Source organism: Leuciscus leuciscus, assembly GCF_965113295.1.
Source record: "Leuciscus leuciscus genome assembly, chromosome: 9".
Classification (NCBI taxonomy): Eukaryota; Metazoa; Chordata; class Actinopteri; order Cypriniformes; family Leuciscidae; genus Leuciscus; species Leuciscus leuciscus.
The window spans coordinates 33,538,698-33,557,401 of NC_138733.1; the positions used below are offsets into that span (position 1 = coordinate 33,538,698).

The 18,704-nt window shown below is 38.2% G+C and overlaps 1 protein-coding gene and 1 long non-coding RNA gene across 4 annotated transcripts in view; one reads left to right on the top strand and one right to left on the bottom strand.

The window, feature by feature from the left end:
* The window catches only part of maml2 (mastermind like transcriptional coactivator 2), a 74,961-nt gene that overhangs the window by 44,526 nt on the left and 11,731 nt on the right, over nt 1–18,704 (top strand). For all 3 annotated transcript variants that reach the window (XM_082180629.1, XM_082180628.1, XM_082180630.1), the window contains exon 3: nt 9,676–10,935. In XM_082180629.1, coding sequence (XP_082036755.1) covers nt 9,676–10,935 — 1,260 coding nt within the window. The remainder of the gene's footprint in view (nt 1–9,675; nt 10,936–18,704) is intronic.
* Nucleotides 15,206–17,294, bottom strand: LOC309506811. Its single transcript, XR_014208931.1, has 2 exons — nt 16,468–17,294; nt 15,206–16,420 (listed from the first exon to the last, which is right to left on the bottom strand). It is a non-coding gene; the product is annotated as an uncharacterized lncRNA (long non-coding RNA).

Here is an 18,704-nt window from a genome sequence, read left to right on the forward strand (position 1 = left end):
CACCTCTCGGCACTCCGCATCCCTGTGTAACCGTATAAATATTATGTCTCCCTAGGAACACAATAGTGGTGTTTATTTTTTATTTATTTTGGCCATGTTTTTTTTTGCCAGGCTGGATTTGAGAGGGTTTCATATTCTCAGGAGTGGATTACAATATGCCGGCAGCGTCTGTTGAATAGATTAAAGAGCACAGACACTCTTACACACAAAGATATTGATTCTGTTTGTCAAACACACCGCAACCTTCTCTTTAAATAGACACTTAAAGGTCTAGTAGTTTCTGATATGCAGTGATATAAAATCAGATTTTTTTTTAAACATATAAAAAACGTACTGATTTAAATATTTCATATTCTGCACTTTTTTTCTGGGTCACTGCATTAACATCCCTTTTAAAAATGAAATACACTTTATAAAAGTGTACTTTTTACAGACATAATATGCTTAAACAGAATATAAGTGTGAACTGAATGTAATGATTTTATACACTTAATTGCACGTTATTTACAATTAAATGAAAATGAATGTTAATATTAAGTGCAATTAGTTGTATGTAAGTCCTACTCAAGTGGGTCAAAAAGCACTCTTTAAGTTAATCTGTATATGTAATTTAATAATTACATCTATTGTCTTTGAAATATGGTTGTACTGACAAGGATTTGTGGTAAACTAAAATATACTTTAATGTAATTTCTGTTGAAACTTGTATGTCATGTATTTAAATATACTTGTAATTACACATTTGTAATGATGATGTTATAATTAAGGACATTTAAAATAAATTAACATTAAATGTAATATCAAATATCACAACAACAGTAAAATACTTCACATGCACAAAATAGGTGCGCTTCTTTGAAGCATGAACAATATGACTAAAGCATAATGATTTAAAATGTACTTTAAAGTGAAATGTTTTATTTGACTTACTAAAGTGTAAGAAACAGTCATATAATCGCTCTCAGAAATGTTTTTTAACATATTGATGTGATTGCTAAAAAGTTTTGAGTAGGTTTTAGCACATTCCTTTGTGGTTCTGTGGTGTTTTGTGTGGTTGCTAGGGTGTTGCTATCTGGTTGCAAAGTAAACACTTCACTTGTTTCAATACTGGATGAATCAGAGTTTTTGAACAAATCACTTGAATGATTCAATAAAAAATAAAATTGTTCACAGCCACTTGTCGCCGCCTACTGGTGCAACGATGTAATTAATACAATCTTTATTTGAAGCATCATGCCTATTTCAAAAGGAGATAAACTCTATTTTGGTCACTTACTTGCTTTAAATCCGAACTATAAACTTCCTAGTACTTCTGCGATATTTTGAATTAATACTGTGGTCGAAAAGACTGTTTGTGAAGCTGTTTCATACCTACACGACAACTGCTCTCTCTGGATCAGTGGCGGCGCCAACGCAGATTTAAATGTTCCGGTGTGATTAAGTTTAATAGACACAGGAGAATCATTGTCATTTAAGAATAAGATCGTGTGGGTGTTTGAATTGAGATCACGATCTTTTTGATGCCTTTTTGCCAATTGCAAGAGTAACTAAAGTGATAAAGTGATGAGTAATTACATTGAGTAGAGTCAATTATTTTTGAATTTAGTTTGTTGTTGAGAAGTAACACAAAAAAGAAAGTTTTTTCTTTCCATGAAAATGAATGATGTAATATAAATAGTTATTTTATATAAAGTAGTAACACAGTATGTATTCCCAGCACTGAGCCTCAGTGTTTATGCAGTGCGTTCAGTCACTCTTTCATGTACACTTTGATGTCTACACAGTCAGGCACAAATACATGTAGAGCCGGGCCTGTAGGATGTGCCACGGGTCTGACAGCTGCTTCCAGGACGATGACTGTCACATCCTCTCGTTCTCATCGCCCTGAGCTCTCTATCAATTGCACTCCTCTTGCTGGCAGCACATGTTGCTGAGACCACACACACACTCATTCATTCTCCCCTATCTTCCTCACTAGACTAGTTTCCTCTATCTGGTTAATGGTAGTGACAACCGCACACAGAGGCAGATAATAACAGATGCGCTTTACACCAGTAGTTCTTAAATTTTGGGTCATGACCCAAAAACGGGTTGAAAAAAACAATGCTGAATGCAATTCTCAATGCAGTTTGAGCATGCAACCAAAATGGTCATTTTTCCTCTTCAGCCTATATGTCATTTTCATAATTTGACACATTGGTGGGCCTATCCAATTCGTGGTAATCATTCACATTTTTGATGACATTTACATTAAAACTATTTTGGTACTGCTGGGTCAACACTTGATGCTCAGTGTAAATCTGAATCCTGAAGAAAACCATATCCACTGTGTTATACAGTGCAGAGAGGACAGTGGCAACAGGGCAAAACCTCTGAAAAGCTGTCATAAAACGTTCCAATTAATGGTCACGCTGGATTACAACCACTATCAGCAGACATGCACATGGTGCACGTTGTGTGGCAGGTTTTAAGATTCCGGTTTGTAAGCATATACTGTATGCTGTGATAACGGTAAAAAGCCCGCATCTTTACAGTGACATAATCTGGTTGCTATTACTTAGGAGGATTCTGGGTAATATGTTTTATTTTAACACTGTGACACCACATTATATTAAGATTAGCAATTTGTGTTTTTTAAGCTGCAATGTGTATTTTTGAGCCAAAAGTGGCATGAAATGGAATTGTAAATAGAACTCGATTTTTAATCTTTCTGAAGTAATGCACTTACTATAAAGTGGTGATTTTTGTAGATCAACCGAGAAGTTAGCATCACTTTAGTTCCCTCAATGAAAACCCAATAGGATTTTTCTGTTGGCTTTTTGATAATTGCAGAAATGTATGATTCTGACATATTTTTTCGCTCTATGGTGTTTTAAGCCCCCAATGGCTCCTTAGAGGCAGCTAACCCTACCCTCAACCTTAAAGGTGAACTAAGTAACTTTTTTTACCTTAACTGAACAGCTTCGGAGTCATTGGAATGGTTATATTACTTATTTTCGGGTTGAATGGTGGTCGTTTCGCACCCCCCTGGTGCCCGTGAGCGGAAAATACGCACTTGCAACTTTGAGCCGGCGGGTCGCCGGCCGCTGCGTCAGGAAGTCTCGCGTGATATCAGGTCTCGCGATGTAAACAATTGCTTTACGGCCAAAAGAAATCTGCTAAAATGCTGTCATTATTGCGCTCCCTCACGCTGTCCGAACCCGAATGAAGAAGACGTTTTAAAGAACGTCCCATCTGCTTTGATGTCGTTGATCTATAGCCTCTGGTGTCTGAGAATCACCAACGAGTTTTTACAACAGTGTTGTCAAATATCTATTCCGAAGCTGTGGGGGAGCTCTAGAGAGAAACCTGCGAGCAAAAAGCGAGAATACAGCGAAGAAGTCCCGAAGTTACTGAGTGCTGCTTTAAACCTACCCATCCCCTCGCTGCCTGGAAGGCGCCGTTGGGGGCATAAAACACCAAACACCTATTTTTTCATAACTGAACACAACTTTTATGAATTTTGAAGCCTAGGCCTAAATGCAAATGCCAGAAGTAAAACGATAAAAGCTGTAAACGAAACTCACCATAATATGGATGAATCCAATCTGATTGCAGATTCCTTAAGGACGGTTTATATCCACTCTACTGTATATCTACTATATGTTTATATCTAAAACTTCAGCACATGCACAGTGCATCAGTCACTACGTTTAGAAACAGAAAGCCATTGCAAGCTAAAGCTGTACGATTAATCGTTAAAAGATTGTGATCTCGATTCATACACTACTAACAAGATCTTATTCCTAAATGAAAATGTGTCTATTAAATCCCAATCACCGGAACATTCAGATCTGTCGCCGCTGATCCAGAGAGAGCAGTTGTCATGTACAGATATTAAACAGCTTCATCTTTTCAAGCACACAGTATCAATATTTCTGTGTTCGAAATATTCATATTATCACAGAAGTACTGGGATAAAAGTTTATAGTTCGGTTATAAACACTGATGTCTACGGTAATGATCAAAATAGACTAAATCACATTTTGAAAGTAACTTGGGACTTTTTTTAAAAGATTATATTGTTACAAGTGACTGGTAATAAAATTATTTGTCATTGAATCATTCATTCAACAGATTAGTTTAAAAATGACAATTCATCCAGTCATGAAGCCAGTAAAGTCTTTATGAATGAGTAATTGAATCATTCATTCAACAGATTAGTTTAAAAATTACAATTCATCCAGTCATGAAGCCAGTGAAGTCTTTATGAATGAGTCATTGAATCATTCATTCAAACAAACATAATAATTCAAATTAATTAAAAATGTGTAAATAGACTGAAGCAATTATCATTTTGTCAGAACCTCTAGTAAATTACATGTTATTTTGTTCAGTTGTCTCTTCAGAATTGTGGGCGAATCGTGATCTCTATTTGAAAAATTAAAATAATGATCGTGATTCTCAATTTATCCAGAATCGTGCAGCTCTATTGCAAGCATAAATGCCATTTTTGCCTCGAATACATATTTTAAAGATATGTCAAAAACCAGTCTCTTACCAGTTCTTTCCACCTGCTACCATGTTTATAATGTACAATAAGACATACTGTAAATAAACATAAGTACCACAGCACTGCACATTTGGTGCTAATATTACTAATATATTCCAATTTAATATTATTTCAGATCTATGCTACCCTTTCAATCAGATCAATTGAGGTGTTTACATGAAGCCTTTTCAGTCCGATTAAGCTATCATTCCTCATTTGGGAGATATAAGTCAATATTATGTTCTTTTTTTTTTTTTTTTTTTACTCAGAAGCAGAAATGAGAAAGACTTTTAACATTAAAAAGCTTTATCACTTCAGCTTTAAACCAACAGCTAATTTTCTCGATGTTTACTATAAAGTGGTTTATAATTTCCATGCTATGATCTTTGTCTACATGAGCGTTACCCGCAGCACACTGCCTAGTGCGCCTCAGTGGAGCGATGTTACTTTACAATATTAATCTGCCGTCGTGTTGGTTTTCAGCAAGAGCAATGTCACGCGTGTGATGCCTCTAAGCCTTCGCACGGTTTGTGCTGAGAGCCGTTTCTTCTCCTCCCTCCAGGAGTCACTTTCAAAGTGATGTTCTCTGAGCTCATTAAAGCTTAATCAGAAAATCTATTTTCAGGTCACTTGTAGCTCTGTCAGGAGGATTTCCGATGAATAGAGGGCACTGTTTCTCCGCAGCCCCTCCGCCAAAATGAACACATTGTATTATCAGACCGTTTCAAATGTGGTTGGCACACCGACAAGAAACTCTTTGCCTTAATATGCTACATCTGGTTGGTGGCCGTTATCTGTGTCACCATGTGAATATTTTATAGAGATGTCTTGTTTAATCTGGCGAGGAACTGTATAAGGTAGTGGCTGTCACTGGGATCTTCTCTCAGTATGGGACACAGTTCTTCACAGGCCAATGTTTGACTTGTTTTGGGAACTGAGATACGCTTATCTATCTTAAAAAGATAAGAGACACAGATCGCACAATTGCACGACACTCTTCCTTTATAAAATCCCATCATGGGAAATAATCTGCTGTTTACACCAAGTAGGGACTTGAAGAAAGATTCTGGAGTGTTGCAATGTTGTTTCATAAACTAATATAAATAATGTTGAGGGAGGTGGCAAAGCGTTTGTAAAAGCAGAGAAAGATTCACTGATGTAGCATAAAATCCTGGCTGATCGTAAAGTGCTGTTCTTGTGTCGTATCATTTTTAGCAAGCATCAGTGTTTCTCCTACTTATGGTTAAGTATTACATTTGCATGTAATCTATCTGGCACTGTGTGTGAATGATGAATGATACATCAGACTGTGCAGAGAATTGAGCTATTATTTTTCTGAGCGCTTTGTTGGATAATAAAACAAGCGGAAAAATCTAGTGGTCAACCAGTTTTGGATTTTTAGGGGCCAATAACCTAATTTTTGCAACATTGTAAATACGTGCCTCTACATGCATTTTTGCAAAGCTCCGAAAATGTATCTATGCGTACAATGCAGTTACCAGCTGAAATGAACACTATGGCAGTAAAACACAACTTTTATTCCTTTTCACACAAATTATTATTACAGGGGCATATTATCAATTAATAAAGACTTATGTTCATGCAGTTCCTTGCACAACACTATGTTATGACATCAAAACACTTTTAAAGTTGATGTCTGTAGGATTTTTATGTTAAAATACATTGTCATTCATGGGTTTATCTCCCCCAAAAGTATAAACACTGAGCCGCTCAGACCCTTCAATCTCTTTCCAACCAATGAAAAAAGTCAAATATCGGCCCAAAATATTGTTCTATCACTAAAACAACACTTACATTGAAGGAGGGATCATCTTAAACTAGCCTAAGATAGTTTGCTGGTCTTAGGCTTTTAATCTTCTCAAAAGCATTGTTAGCCAGCTATTCCAGCAAGGTCCGTTGTTACTAACAAAGTTCAACGATTCGGCGTTTCCTGAAACTAGCAGCGAACACTCAGGCTTTGGTTAGAAGCATAGTTTCTTGTTAGTTAGACAAGTGTGGACTTATAGATCATGGCTTTGTGGAACAATAGAGTGCATTAGTACCCGCCCCCTTTTTCAGTGGCGTTGGTTTCGGAAGTATTTTTTCCATTCATGTTTCCCATAGGTTAAACCATAGATTAAAATCCCCAAAGTCTTCATTTTAGCGTTATACATCATGAACCAAACCAATCAGCTACGAAGGGAATCATAACATTACAAACTTTGATTTGAAGCAATAAAGTTGGTAACACTTTACAATAAGGTTAATTAGTTAACATTAATGTATTACCTAACATGAACTAACAATGAGCAATACTTTTGTTACATTATTATACATTTTTGTTAATTTTAGTTAATAAAAATACAGCTGTAGGCCATCATCTATGTAAGTCCACACTTGTCTAACTAACAAGAAACTATTGGAACTAAGGAACCCGCAATGAATCTAACATCAAATAAAGAAAACCACAAGGAACAAAAATAGTGAAGCAGTCACCTCAGATACCATGCTTGTGAAGAATACATTGTGAAGAAAGCTGCTGAATAAATGAACCCCATGCATACTGGAGTCAAGTGTATGCCAGTTACATGCATGTAAACATTTTTGTTGTTTTGTGTAAGTGAACTATAATAATCTGACATTAATTGTGATCTTGAATTAATTAAGTTCCAGAAGGTATTACTGGTATTACTTACCATCGTCAGATGGATGTGCAACCATGTTACTACAGTTTCAGAAAGCAGTCACAACAAGCTAGTACATTTTTACAGCGATACATTGTATTATGGAAGTTAAACGAGTAATGAACCCTTAGGTCAGACTGGGTTTTTTTTTTTTTGGCAGGATGTAGATGGGTTTTGAGCAGCACATACTAACAGGCTAATAGGAACCACATAGCAGCACCCAAGCATTGACATACACACTCTCACACACCCTGATGTCCAGCCTAATTCAAATCTTGCTTCATCCCAATGAACTTGTTTGAACAAGAACAATTTGATGTCATTTGTTATCCTTAACCTGGATGAGTCAGAAAAGCAATTTGATACCGATGTCAGCATGCCAAATATAGTTAATTGAACTATCATAGTGGTTATTGAGAGACAGAGATGGTGGTGGGGTGTGGAGAATTGTGATCCCTCCCAGTCCTGAAGGCATAAAACATCCCAGCCCAGTAATATTTCCAGTAAATGGAAATGTCTCCAATTTGCCGCCACAGCGAAAACCGCACCACAGTCACCCGTCCCTGCGCTGATAATGATGTTGGGTTGAACACACATCTCTCTCTGTAGGCAATAATGTCAGATGGTGTTTAAATAACTTTGCATATCCATGCGCTGGCAATATTGCGGCTGTGTGGAAATAACGTTGGTTATGTTGGTTTCGGTCAGCAGCTACTTCATGATTATTCTGTCTGTTAAATTATATTCATCATTCTACATCGCACTGAAAATGTGCAGATGTAGGAGCTTTGTTGGTGTAACGTATTGTTGTCAGGTTCATTTTCTAACTAAGTAACGTATCTCTTCATTGCCCTTTAAAGTAAAAAATATTCTATATACAAGTATTGGACTACATTTGTCTCTATACGGCTACTTAAACAGCGCTTATGAGTCATTGTTCAAGCCTTATTTACATAAATTAAGACTTGAGGAACAAAGGGAACCATTTCACACAAGGAAAATGCTGCTATCTTTACAGCAAGCTAACAGTGGGAAATGAAATTCATGCAAATGAGGGACACAGATAAAGCCTTCTTTTGTCTAACATCATCTATCTAGTGGCTAAATTTATCCACACAGCTAATACTAGGTTTTGAGACAATGGTTTTTGGAATATATTTTTTCAGCAAATGTTGTTAGGGAGCACAGACCTGCTGCTAGTGAAACATGTGGATTAGTGGAGATGCTCAAATCTTATCCAGGGGATATTTATGATATGATTAGGATTGGGTCTCATTAACTGTAGTATTGTGTGTACACACATATTTGTGTGTAAAAACCTGTGTGTGAACGTTTCCACAAGGAAATTGATTTATCAATACGTTTGCAAGTAAATAAATTGTAAATTTAGGTTAAGGTATAGAACCAACCCCAGACACAAAATGCAAAAATCACTTGTGGTGACACTAAACACATGGGAAAAATGTGTATCAATACTGTATGTATAATTAATAACTAAGAGACCCTAAAATAAGTCATATTTCAGAGTCATGAAAAAAACCCACACATTATAGGTGTGATAGGCGCTGCATAAAAACAGCTGATAACATAGTATAGGCCTCTGTAAAAGGTGTTTTTTTGTGTGTGTTTCAGCTGGTTTTGAGAGTGGCTTTACAGAAATATCTTGCTATGCTTGCTCTCGGGGCAAGAGCATATCTTTAGAGGGAAACACATTTTGCAGAGAGTGATGAATCGCTGTACAGAAGATGGTTTGTGCATGTATTATGCTAATTACTAACTGTGGGCATGAACTCCTTCATTTAAAATGAATCTAGATTCATTCACGTTCGAACGAGTGTAAGAATACATGTATGCGCTTGCACCCCTGTATAAAGCATTAAAACATTCTTTGTGCACAACACTCAACAATTATTAGTAATCGAGACCAAATTCTATGTCTAGCACATACATTCTTAGTAAGTAGGAGTCTAACCTATATCTGTAGACATTACCCTAATAGGACCCTGTGGGAAATCATAAACTTTCTATATTAAATCAAATACGTCTCTTTTGAAATGCAAAATGGGCAACTGAACAAGGGTAAAGAGTATCGGCTGTAAATGACAAAACTCCATCAATTTTCATAGAGATAATTCACCCAGAGAACACATTTTTCATACACTAATATTTAGAACTCCCTTCATAGTTGTAATTGGTTTGAACCATCAAAGAGTATTTTAATAAGAGTTCATTAATTAGATAGAGATGGTCTTGTTACATTATGTGCCCTTGTCTCCCGGTTGAGCAGAAAATTTGTTCATTTTGGCTGAAAAAAGCTAGCGTGAGGCTTTTGAAGAAATCTTTTGATGAAATTTGTAGAAAAATATGCCTTTAATTGTCTTTTTTTTTTTTTTTTTTTTGATTTGTGAAACATAATGAGTTCAATAAAAACTTTCCATTCTTTCTCCATTCTTTTTTCAGCAAGGACTTAGGAGAAAGATTGAAGCACAGTCTCCTGGATATACACCCAAGCAGAATGGCCTCTCCTGTGGAGCGTCAGGATCCAACTTTAAGCGCCTTCGCATGGAACCCAGCTCTTTTCGACCTGGATCCTGTGCTTTAGCTTCAGGACAGACTCAAAGAATGGTTGGGGATGCCACCCAGGGTAACATCCTTCGAAGAAAGGATACCTTCATGATGCCTCATGGAGTTGGTAGTGATTTATTCAACATAACTCTAAGGGATATAAAGAAGGAACCGATTGAAGTTCAGACCTGTGGCCAGTCGTCCACAGATCATGCCCCATTGATGTTTGACTTCAAAGATGAAGTAAGTGGACAGATTGACCCAGAGCTCCAGGACTTGTTCGATGAGCTCACCAAGAATGTGCCCTCACTCAATGATCTAGAGCTAGAGAAGATGCTAAAGCAAGATGATGACTTTGGTCTGGATCTGGGCCGACCCAGTTCGGCTGGTGCGGCTCCTCCATGTATTCACCTGGATAAGCCAATCAAGACAGAGTACTCACCAGATTTTAGCCAGGCAGCTGGAGGCTCTCAACAACTAAGACCAGCCTCTGCTGGACCTTCTTTTTCTATGGCCAATGCAACTTTATCCACCTCAACCATCACTTCAGGGCACCATGGACAGGTACCTACTGGCGGTCCATCTCGAGGTCTTCCATCATGGCCTGAGATGTCACATGCTGAACAGTTGAAGCAAATGGCTGCTAACCAACAGCAGCCCAGCCCTATGCTTCACAACCACCAGCAGAGTCAAGCAGGAGGGGTTAGGAACTGGTCTTCCGCATTAGGTGTTCACCAAACTCCTGGCTCTTTCAATCAGGAGACTCTTCCTGGCAATGCTTCCCTTTCTCAGCAGAGACTTAACGCTCAAAATGCCGGTCAGGCCAAAGGCATGTCCAACTGTTTTCTCAAGCCCAATGGATTCAACCCTTCTCATCACATTGACACAAAGGTTCTCAGCAGTAAGCCCCTGCTGCATTTCAGCCCTAAAGCACCACCTTCCACCACGGGCAAACAAATGCCCATCATGGCTGTTCCACCTAACAAAACAACCATACAACCGCAGCCGTCTACTGCAGGCCAGGGCATGCACTTTCAGAACTGCCAGCTGCCCATGCAGTCATCTCCCTGCTTACAAACTAAGCCTTTAATTCAAAGGCCTCAACTCAGTCAGCATGGAGCTGGAATCGGTTTCAAAATGGCACAGCAGAGACAGGTAAGAGCCTGTGTTGGTCCTTTTAACGATTGTTGCTTGTTTGACTGTATATGCTCCCACGGACATCTTGTGTAAAAGCCAGAACACACTGGGTCACATTCACTAACTGTCAGAATCATCATTCTCATTTTCTCAATGCATCGATTACAAAGCCATGCACTGCACTCTTTGTTGCCCTCAATCTCTGTTCCTTCTGTAGGTTTCATTGACACTTTTTCTGAGCAGCTTTCTGAGAACCTTGTTTGCTCTTTCATCAGGACAGTGATTGACTATAAACATTAGCAGATGACAGCTCTCTCACACTAGCGCTGTAATTTCGAGTTGAATACACAGAAACCATTAATAAAGCTGACAACTCATTGCGTGACCACTACTGAAATAAGTTGCTTCATTACTTGATAACTTCACCGTTATAAACAATCTTAAGTAGTTTTTTCTGTTTCTTACTTATAACACATTAGGAGAAGTATTTATAGAATCCTATGAATGTACTTAAAAAATAATTGGGTCATTAATCGAAATCCCAAAAATAATTGGATCATTAATCGAAATCAAATCAATTAATGTCTTAATTTATGTTTTATTAACAAAGTTCGGGAGGAACACATTCAAATGATCTATCCAATCAGCATGAGAGGAGGCCCAGACAGCAACATAATGTTGGCCCAGATCTGGCCCACATCTGGTACACGTGGAATCGTGGGCCGGATCTAGGCCGACACTATGTTGCTGTCTGGGGTGTATATATATTTATATTTACATTACATTTAATCATTGCGACTTACAAATAAGGAGAACAATATAAGCAAAGCAAGTTTTTTTTTTTTTTGTAAGTGTTAGTATTAATAGGTCAAGTGTTGCTGAAAAAGATGCATCTTCAGCAGTTTCTTGAAAATGTCTAAAGACTCAGCAGCTCTGGTAGAGGTGGGCAGGTTATTCCATGACAGGGTAAAGGTCTGTGAAAGTGATTTTGTGCCTCTTTGGGATGGCACCACATATATATATATATATATATTCACCTATATTCCTCGACAGTTTTCTGCCCAGTACTCTAGGTTTGGGCCAAAATTCCGAGCTTGGAGCCCTCCCCTCGGACAGCACGTCAAAAACGCATACTCTTTTACCAAAGATTCACACCCCTACTAACCATGCATACACACACACTTCTGTGTAACATTTCGGAATATTTAAATACATTTGCATAACATTTTATTCTACATTTTATTCTGAAACCACACATCACAAAAATCACATACTCCCAGTGGTCTTGTATATATGCCACCCTGCCCCTCAGGTTTCACTCTTGCACAGCATTTTTTGCAACTTTGCAAGCGGCAACGCTACTGAAGATGCACAACTTCGAATCGACTCTGGCCTAGCAGTATACTGGCACACAGTTCGCTCGTCTCAATGTTCCGTCCGCTCCATGTGTGCGCTCCGCATAGTTGATCTAGTTAGTTGATAGTTGCCCGAGCAAAATCTCCACTTATGTACCGCTCATGCTCTCTGGAAAAGCAAAGTCTGCTCAAATAATGTGCCAACCTGACATTTTTCTGTAGTAGACTTGTTTCTGTTTACAATAGCCTCACTGTGCTGTAACATGATGTGGTATAGCCATGCTAGTAAAATGACGCTCCTTCTCGTTCACTGATCTGCTCCTCGCTATATGCTCACATAATCTGATAATAATAGTTTCCTAGGACTATACTTTATTTTAATAATTGGTCAAAAATGTATCTGTTAAATCTTATTCTGTTGCATAGAACTTAATGAAGAATAATATATTATTTATTATTATTTAAAAAAAAATGTTTGTGTGTTACTTTAAATAAAAAAGTATGGTTATTCTATTTTAATGGCTTGTATTTTTTAAATCAGATTAAATAACATTATTGAATTTAATTAAAAAGTCGAATACAATTATACCCCCAAAAAAGAAAGAATTTAAAAAAAATTTATTATTAAGGCCATGTCCACACTAATGTCCACTTTTCAAACGAAAACGTATATTTTTCTCTCCGTTTTGTCCAGTAAGGTGAATTTAGCGTTTTCAGGCATTTTTCAAAAGTTTCTCATCCACACAAACGTCCGAAAACGCCTGAAAACGCTAGTGTGGACGGAGAACGTTTTTAAACGAAAACGCCGTTTTCAAATGTGTCCGGATTAATGTAGACGTATAGCCTAAGAAAGCATTATTTTCGGTTTTCATCAGGTTTCAGTTTTGGGCCAGAATTTTCATTTCGGTGCATCCCTTATATTTGAGGATGGCACACTTGGCATCGTTCGAGGATCTTGCTGTGAATGCTGTCAGGCAAAAGCACATCTTTAGAGATCGTTATATTGTTGAGAAGTTCCACGCAATATTTAGTGAATGAGACCCACCGTGCAACATCAGCTATCTTTGTGTTGGACTGTATGATACGTCAAGACTTTAGTCAAATAATTAACTTTGCTACATTTTCTATTTAAACACTTTTATCACAATTTCGCTGTGCAGAGCAGGTTGTTCTTGACACAATAGAGTCGTTGTGTCAAAACCACACACCCTGCTTTCTTTCCATCTGTCAGCCTGTTGTGTTAGCCGATAGCAGTCTGCCAACTGCTTTAAACTCAATAGATCTGCACATTGCTGTAGGCCTGTTTTTCATTTTGTTTTTACTGATTGTTGTTGGTGTCTAGGCGGGTGTAGGGTGCCTTGAATTTGTATCTCCCCTCAAAGCAGTTTGATGGTAGCCTGACTTTCTAGAGCATGGTGGATTAACATGCGAAACTTCTAATTTCTCCGCCTGTCACAGTCACTTGCCGTCAGGGCATAGATGCGCACAGCGGGATTTGCTAATTGGAGGTTGTTAGCTGCAAGGGACAAGTTGTGGAAAATGACAGTAATCTGCTTAGCCCAGTGCCGGAGGTTGAGGCACTGATTTGTTATGATTGGGGAGCTTTTGAACATCCCCCTTTTCAGTTTAATATAAACAGTATCTCTCAAATGTTTTTGTGGGAAATGATAACGGGAACCACACAAGAGGAGTCATCTTTACCCATTCCAAAAGCACATCAGATGGAGGGGAGTGTGGAGAGACATGCTTGATTTTGACACAAAGACGTTGTTCAATCGCATGAACAACGTAAAGCTCTTTTTGCAGCCATTGATGGGAGAGTTGTTTAGGCTCTTTAAGGGCTTTTCATTGGACCTTGTCTTGTGTACTGTACCTAATGCACGAATCCAAATCCAATACACTTTTTTTTAATGTAAAATTAAGTTTTAATCTTTTGCTGTGCTTTAAAGAAGTTGACTTGCAAACTAAAGCTACTTGATTAATACTTTTAACTGTGGTGTGTTATTTGATTTTACAGTTTTTATATTTTAAATGCACTATATTTTAACTTCATTATTATTTATGTTTACTAATTACAAATATACAGTATTTAAATAAATGACATATAAGTTCCCTTTTGTACGGTCACTACGAGTTACGTCAGTGACTTACAAAATTGGGGGCTTAGAAGCCTATCACCTTCTAGTTCTACAAAACGAGCCAATGGCATGGGAAATGCCATGGGTCTGCGGAATTGGCGCAACTCCACGCAACTCCGCCCCACCGCATGGGTATAAATGAGGAGCGCCGGCAATCTCGCATTATGTTTCCTCGCTGAGGAGCCGAGACTGAACTCCAGGCCGTTTCAGCGGTACAGTGGTTGTGGCAGAGGGACATAACGTCTCCGTTCCCTACTCAATGAATGAGGGTTACATACGTAACCGAGACGTTCCCTTTCGTACGGTCACTACGAGTTACGTCAGTGACTGACGAAATTGGGGGTCCCAGTATAATCACACCACATCGGCTGTCTTCCAGTGCCCTGCGCAAGACTGCGCACCCTGTCGTGAGACTAGCACGGACGAAGGGCTAGGCTTAACGCAGGAATACCAAGGTACACTGGGTAACATATCCCGGGAGGAATATGTAACACAACGCCTACCCGTAGGGAGGACTTAGAATACACATATGACTCGAGTACGGGATGCATATGGAAGACTCAGAGATATCCAGCCCGCAGGGTGGAATGTTTCAACTGAGAGAGAGAGAGAGAGAGAGAGAGAGAGGGGGGAAAGACACGAGCTCGGAGCAGACTAGAGTTTAAAAAAAAAAAATTTTATAAAAAGAGTAATTTGACCAATTCATGAAAAGAACCCAAAAAAAAAAAAAAAGTATTTAGTTTTGAAAGCCAACACAAAGCGAACAATTACTATCATAAAAACTTACAATTGCGGTGATTGTCAAAAATATTCTGCTTAGCAATAAACATGATTCACTACCACCTTGCAACTGTGAAATAGTTATAAAATTAAAGTTCATTGCCATTTGTTGTGCAGGTACTGCCCAATAGCCTACTTCTTTCTAGAGTTGAATTGGCTTCATGATTAATATAGTGTTAGTATTGTCCATTATTCAGCTTAAAACTTTAAATTAACATGAAATGACATGATTGTGTTTTGATATTTGGAAGCATTTGTTGTGATTGATGATACAGCATTGATGGGGTTAAGTATGCTGCACCAGTGGAAATGAAGCCAGAATGTCTGTTCCAACAGGGAGAAAAATAGGCAATGGACAGTCTTCCCACAGTGAACTGAATTAGTAATGCCATGGAAATAAAGGTTCCGAAATGGTGCCGTGATCCCACCGGAGCCCTCAATAACTTTTGTTCAAGCTGAATTTTCTCCCACTGGGTGCAATACACAAAATGCATGTAAAGAGACCAGAATGTTGGGTCTGTTTCTTGTTTCCTTGTTCTCACAGCCTGCTGATCAGTTGTCAGCCAACAGTAAGTACGGCAAACAGGGTATCTGCGACATCACAGGCTGTCATAAGAGTCGAGTGGAAATCTTTTTATTGCCTGTGGAGAAAAAATGTACTGCATGCACTACCTGAGAGAGAGAGAAAAAAAGCCTCAGACAGTGTAATATATCACATTGAGAGACCAGCGTGCCCCAAAAACTTCAAGCAGCGCCTGATACTTTCTGATTAAAGTGCTGTTACACTGACTAGTCAGTATATGCAGGAGCGATTCAAGTATTTCTGTCTGATGTGAGACAGCTGTGCTACAAAACCTAGTGAACTGCCTAACACTTCCTGCATAGCAGCCATCTATAGAAGCATTAGACAGTAACTGTAGTGGAAGCTCATAATTGACTGAATTAAAACACTGTATGTTGGCAGTGCTGCTGTGCATCACACTATTAGCACCCCCACAGAAGACTTGCCTCTCAGTTGGGTAATATCGGCTACCAAATATTTTGGCCTGAAACAGCCATTTTCAGTTTCGGGCCAAAATGGTTTTGGAGGGCTGAAATCATTGACCGAAATATATTTATATTTAAATGCGTTTGCAATACTCTTGCTAAAGTACTGTGTTCCCCCAACCCGATCTCACGGTAATTCATACGAATTTTACAAGGTGGCTAATTCGTACGAATTCATACGACCTCACTCGTTCGAATTCGTAAGATTTTTGCTAAATCGTACATTTTACGAGTTGCCCAATTCGTATGAATGACCTACCCCTGACCCCGTTCCTAAACCTACCCATCATGTGGGTTTAGACAAATCATTAGCCACACTTTACTCACTCGTAAATTGGTTGTGAGATAGCGTTGGTTCCCCTGAGAAACTTTGCATTCTCTCTCTAAACCATCGAAATAAAACTGTTCCTCCCGTCTCCTATTATTTCCATCATTCCGAACAAACGAAGTTCCATAAAAAAAAAAAAATATATATATATATATTTTTTTATGTTGGGTTTTATGTGGTTCAGTGGTTTTAAACTAATTAAAATAAAACTTAAAATAATTTTTAAAAAGACATTTCTTTTGATTAGTCCACCATCTTGGATTTAGTTTTCCTCTGCTTGTCATGGTGCATTCTGGGATTTTCTTCTCTGGGATTTTCTACAGAGGCAGCACACTAGATTTTGAAATAGAGCATGTTTCATATCTTAACAGTATAGGGCACTGAATGAACAGATAAAGTAGACCTGATAACCATAGTATTAGTATCATAACTAAATCTCTTTAACAAAAAAAGGTGGTTTAGAAAGTTCCCAATCAAGATACTTGGGTCAGTAGGCAATGACCTACATGTAACAACCACCCATAATACCCAAGTCAAAAGAGTTGTGTGTGTTATTTTTGAATGTGTTATTTTGATCCCGAAATGTAAGTAAGAAAGATGTAACCCTGTTAAGCCCTACTGCATCATATTTGATACGTAGATTTCTAAGGTCTCTTAATTATCAACATGTTCAAAACTTTGCTGAAAAACACACTCTACTGCATGCCTTCTGTCGTCTGTTTGATGACTCTGAGTAAAAGGCCTTTAATTGTCAGGTTGTGGTTCACATGTCTTTTTGCTGTGAAATCTTGACTGAGTTTCATAGAGTAAATGTCAAAATAACTTTTATATTGTTAGCAATAGCAAATGAACACTCACCCTTTTACTTTTTTATTAGGTTTAGGTTTACTTGATTATCCATCAAGTAAGAAAAATCATGCTGAAATGTCATTATTAAATGTAGCCTAATACATCAAGCTTTTGAGGAACATTTATTTGTACATCTGTCAATCATTATTGTATTGCATTGAATTATATGCCCACCCCACACACCCCCACACACACATTCAAAGCTACAGAGCTATGGTCATAAAACTAAGCATTTAGATATCATCTCACTAAAACATAATATTGGGAGATATAAGGGCTTTTCACACTGGAAATAGTTAACCCTGGGTCATTTTAAACCCAGGGTAATCGGAATCCTGGGTTATCTTGCTTCACGTTTCACACTCATACTATACCCTGGGTTAACAGTTAAGCTGACGTTTCACACTGCACATTCCTAAACCCTGGGTTAAAGTCCGTCTTTGCATATTTACGGTGTCAGTGTTACTGACTGGACAAATGCAGTACGTGACCTATTTACATAAAGCATTGCTCGTCCTCATATTACACATTGCTGACTGTAATATCAAGTTTTGTTCTGCGTGAACTTTTCGAACTATAAAGGTAAGAATGACGGTCTCTTATTCACTCCAATTGTCGCATTTTCCATGGCCGTTTGACATTTTTTCCTTGCAGAAACGACTGTTTATATGACTGCGTTTCCATGACTGGTTGTTGGTTGCTAAGCATCTAGTTCTAACACCGCATCGTTTCACACTGTACAAGTTTGGCACCACAATGCGGAGTAAACACTGCAAAAGAGAAGGGTTTCATAACCCTGGGTAAAAAGCGGTGCTAGCCCCCCTTTTAAATTACAAGTGTGAAACGCTCCTTTACCCAGGGTTAAAAGAGGTGTTTATGCTGCTTTCCAGGCAGGTTTTTGAGCACGTAAATCACGACTTCAAACCACGACTCACGACTTTGTAGCGTTCCAGGCGCGTCACGCCAAACTACCTGAGCGCAAGGAATTGTGGTAGCTAGATGTAAACATTGTATGCCAATTTCGCTATGCTGAGAAATTGTACGTTACATTTAAAAAAAAAAAAAATTCATAAGCATGATCAATGCTGTCAAGTTCAGGTTTACGTCACCTTAACATTTCCATGCGGCAATACACTTTCACGACATACTTATTGTTTCAGACATAACATTGTAATACATAATCGTGTGTGTATTATTATCATTATTATTATATTATTATTCATTTGACTGCAGCGTTATATTGTCCTAAAGTGTATTCTCACCGTGTACCGCCTGCAGAAACACTGCATC